The sequence below is a fragment of the Syzygium oleosum genome, unplaced genomic scaffold (assembly GCF_021117445.2).
Source record: "Syzygium oleosum isolate NSW1041296 unplaced genomic scaffold, Sole_v2.1 Sole_v2.40, whole genome shotgun sequence".
NCBI lineage: Eukaryota > Viridiplantae > Streptophyta > Magnoliopsida > Myrtales > Myrtaceae > Syzygium > Syzygium oleosum.
The window spans coordinates 1,856,556-1,859,308 of NW_026607524.1; the positions used below are offsets into that span (position 1 = coordinate 1,856,556).

The window sequence follows — 2,753 nt, forward strand, 5'->3', positions numbered from 1 at the left end:
GACGAACCTCATTCCATTTGGCGAAGCTCGAGCCATCTGTGTGCTCAATTAGTGTTTGGAGAATGAGTGTCCATCAGGGCATTGGGAGAGCTGGAATGCTTGATGTGCACCATGACTTGGCTGCAAATGTCGGGTCAAAGAGGAATGTGTTTCGAGTTTGATTTAAATTAGGAAAGTTCTTATTGGGCTTCTGGTTGACCAAACGTTTGAAGTAAACAACAAATCCTTTCTGGAGTTGCTGATAGAGTCAGGCAAAAAAGTCGGCAAACAAAGAGCTTCCCCATTTAATAATTACACGTGAGTGTTTATCAAGGGCTTGTTTTGGTGCCATTGTTGATGCAATTAGGCAAAGTTATCGTCTTCGTGGAATGTGATTATACACCCAATCGGTCCGGAAACTCTCGTCCTAGAGCAAATTGATTAGTGGTTCTTTGTTTTGTTGCCGTTGTTGATGTGATTAGGCAGAGTTGTCTTCTTCGTGGGATTTGATTTTACACAACGAAAAAGACAACTTTTCCTGTCTACATCCCCAACGACACCTAAACAAACCTATGTATATATTAAAAAGGAAACTCTTTGTTCACCGACTCCAACATGGAAATTAATCATCCAACTCCCCAAGGATTTGTCGTTGCTTTAAATGTTTGGCCAACCAAGAGTCCAATTAGAACTCTCCTAATTTATATTGCATGGCTGAATTTTAGATCGGATTTCGTTCGCGGGGCCAAACTCGAGATATTTTCTAACAAATCACTTGGGTCAGGCTTACCAATTAAAGAACGAGACAGGCGCCCGTGAACGAGGCACATGCTAAGAATTCAATTCTCGAGACCACCAATACAACTAACCACAAGTTCAGTTAAACTATACCCAAGTTTTGGCCCGCGCTTACTTGGTCCTCAGATTAGCTGGATATTTCACGAGATTTAATTTCTCCTACTCAAGGTGGTTCCCTCTCAACAATAATTTGCTGATCTTTATATATTAAGCCTACCTCTCTTTATCTTGTATGAGCGTATCTAATGAGAAGATTGGACATTCAATGGCAGACAATCTTCCATTAATTTCCATAATCTTCCTTTCATTTTGCTATGTAGCTTCAAGCTTTGATGAAGTGTCCTTTCTCCAGTGCTTTTCACTTCAAGCCAACTCCACTTCCAAAACCACCACAACAAGAGACGATCCAACTTATACCTCTCTCCTGCAGTCTACCATTCAAAACCTCAGATTCTTGAACACATCCATACCAGACCCCCAACTCATTGTCAGCCCGATCCATCCATCTCACATACAAGCAGCCATAGTATGCTCCCAGAAGCATGGCGTGCGGATGCGGGTGCGGAGCGGGGGCCACGACTACGAGGGCCTCTCCTACGTATCCGAAGTCCCCTTCATCTTAATTGATCCCATGAACATGAGGTCGGTTGCAGTGGACGTCGAGCAAGAGAGTGCATGGGTGGAGAGTGGAGCAACAATAGGAGAATTGTACTACGAAATTTCTCAAAAGAGCGAGGTTTTGGGATTCTCAGCTGGTACTTGTCCTACTGTTGGAGTTGGAGGACATGTTAGCGGAGGCGGGTTCGGCAGGATATCTCGAAAGTACGGTCTAGCATCCGACAACGTGATTGACGCCAAAATGGTCGATGTTAATGGAAAGGTTTTGGATAGGAAATCAATGGGTGAAGATCTTTTTTGGGCTATTAGAGGAGGTGGAGGAGCAAGCTTCGGTGTGATCTTTGCATGGAAAATGAAGCTGGTTCATGTCCCTCCTACCGTTACTGTGTTTGAATTAGAAAAGAATATTGAAGAAAATGCAACTATGCTTCTCTACAAGTGGCAAAATATTGCACACAAGCTTCAGGAAGACCTCCTCCTCGACGCTTACATAGGAGTTGTCACTCCATCTTCAAGTTTGGCGAACAAAACAATCAACATCTCTTTCAGGGCGTTGTACCTTGGCGGGATTGAAAAGATCCTGCCTTTAATTCAAGAAAGCTTTCCCGAGTTGGGTTTGACGCGCGAAAGCTGCATGGAGATGAGTTGGATACAATCCGTCCTTTATTTCCGAGGATTCTCTCAAGACGAGTCCACCAGAGTCTTGCTCAACCGGACTCAACCGTCCAAATCCTTCTACAAGGCGAAATCCGACTACGTGACGACGCCCATTCCGGAAACAGCTTTGCAAGGTCTATGGAGTAAGCTCATCGAATACGAGACGTGTTACATGATTTTATCGCCTTATGGCGGGGTAATGAGCCAGATCTCCGACTCGGAGACTCCTTTTCCTCACCGGAGTGGGAACATGTACAAAATTCAGTACATGGTTACTTGGGACAGTGAAGAGGAAAGCAGTCAGCACATCAATTGGATGAGGGAGCTGTACGACTATATGGCACCTTATGTTTCCAGGTTTCCAAGAGCAGCTTTTCTGAATTACAGGGATCTTGACTTGGGGAGGAACAACAATGACAACAATACTAGTTATGCTGAAGCAAGTGTCTGGGGTTTGAAATACTTCAAGAGCAATTTCAGGAGACTGGCGGAAGTGAAGACGGCCTCCGATCCGACTAACTTTTTCCGGAACGAGCAAAGCATTCCCGTGTTGTCACCAAGAAGCCGATAAGCTTGTTGCCTTCAGATTGTATTAGGGATTATTAGCCCGTGCTCTGGGGGCAGAACAACATCATCACTCTAAATAAGTGCTGTGACACACTTAGAAACTATTCAGTGACTATTGCGACATAACTAGACAA

At 44.3% G+C, this 2,753-nt stretch overlaps 1 protein-coding gene across 1 annotated transcript; it reads left to right on the plus strand.

Moving 5' to 3' along the window:
* Positions 1–991: 991 nt before the first annotated feature.
* Positions 992–2,753, plus strand: LOC115692144 (tetrahydroberberine oxidase-like). The gene has a single exon (XM_030618906.2). The coding sequence runs from the start codon at positions 1,010–1,012 to the stop codon at positions 2,621–2,623; it is 1,614 nt and encodes a 537-aa protein (XP_030474766.2). The 5' UTR covers positions 992–1,009; the 3' UTR covers positions 2,624–2,753.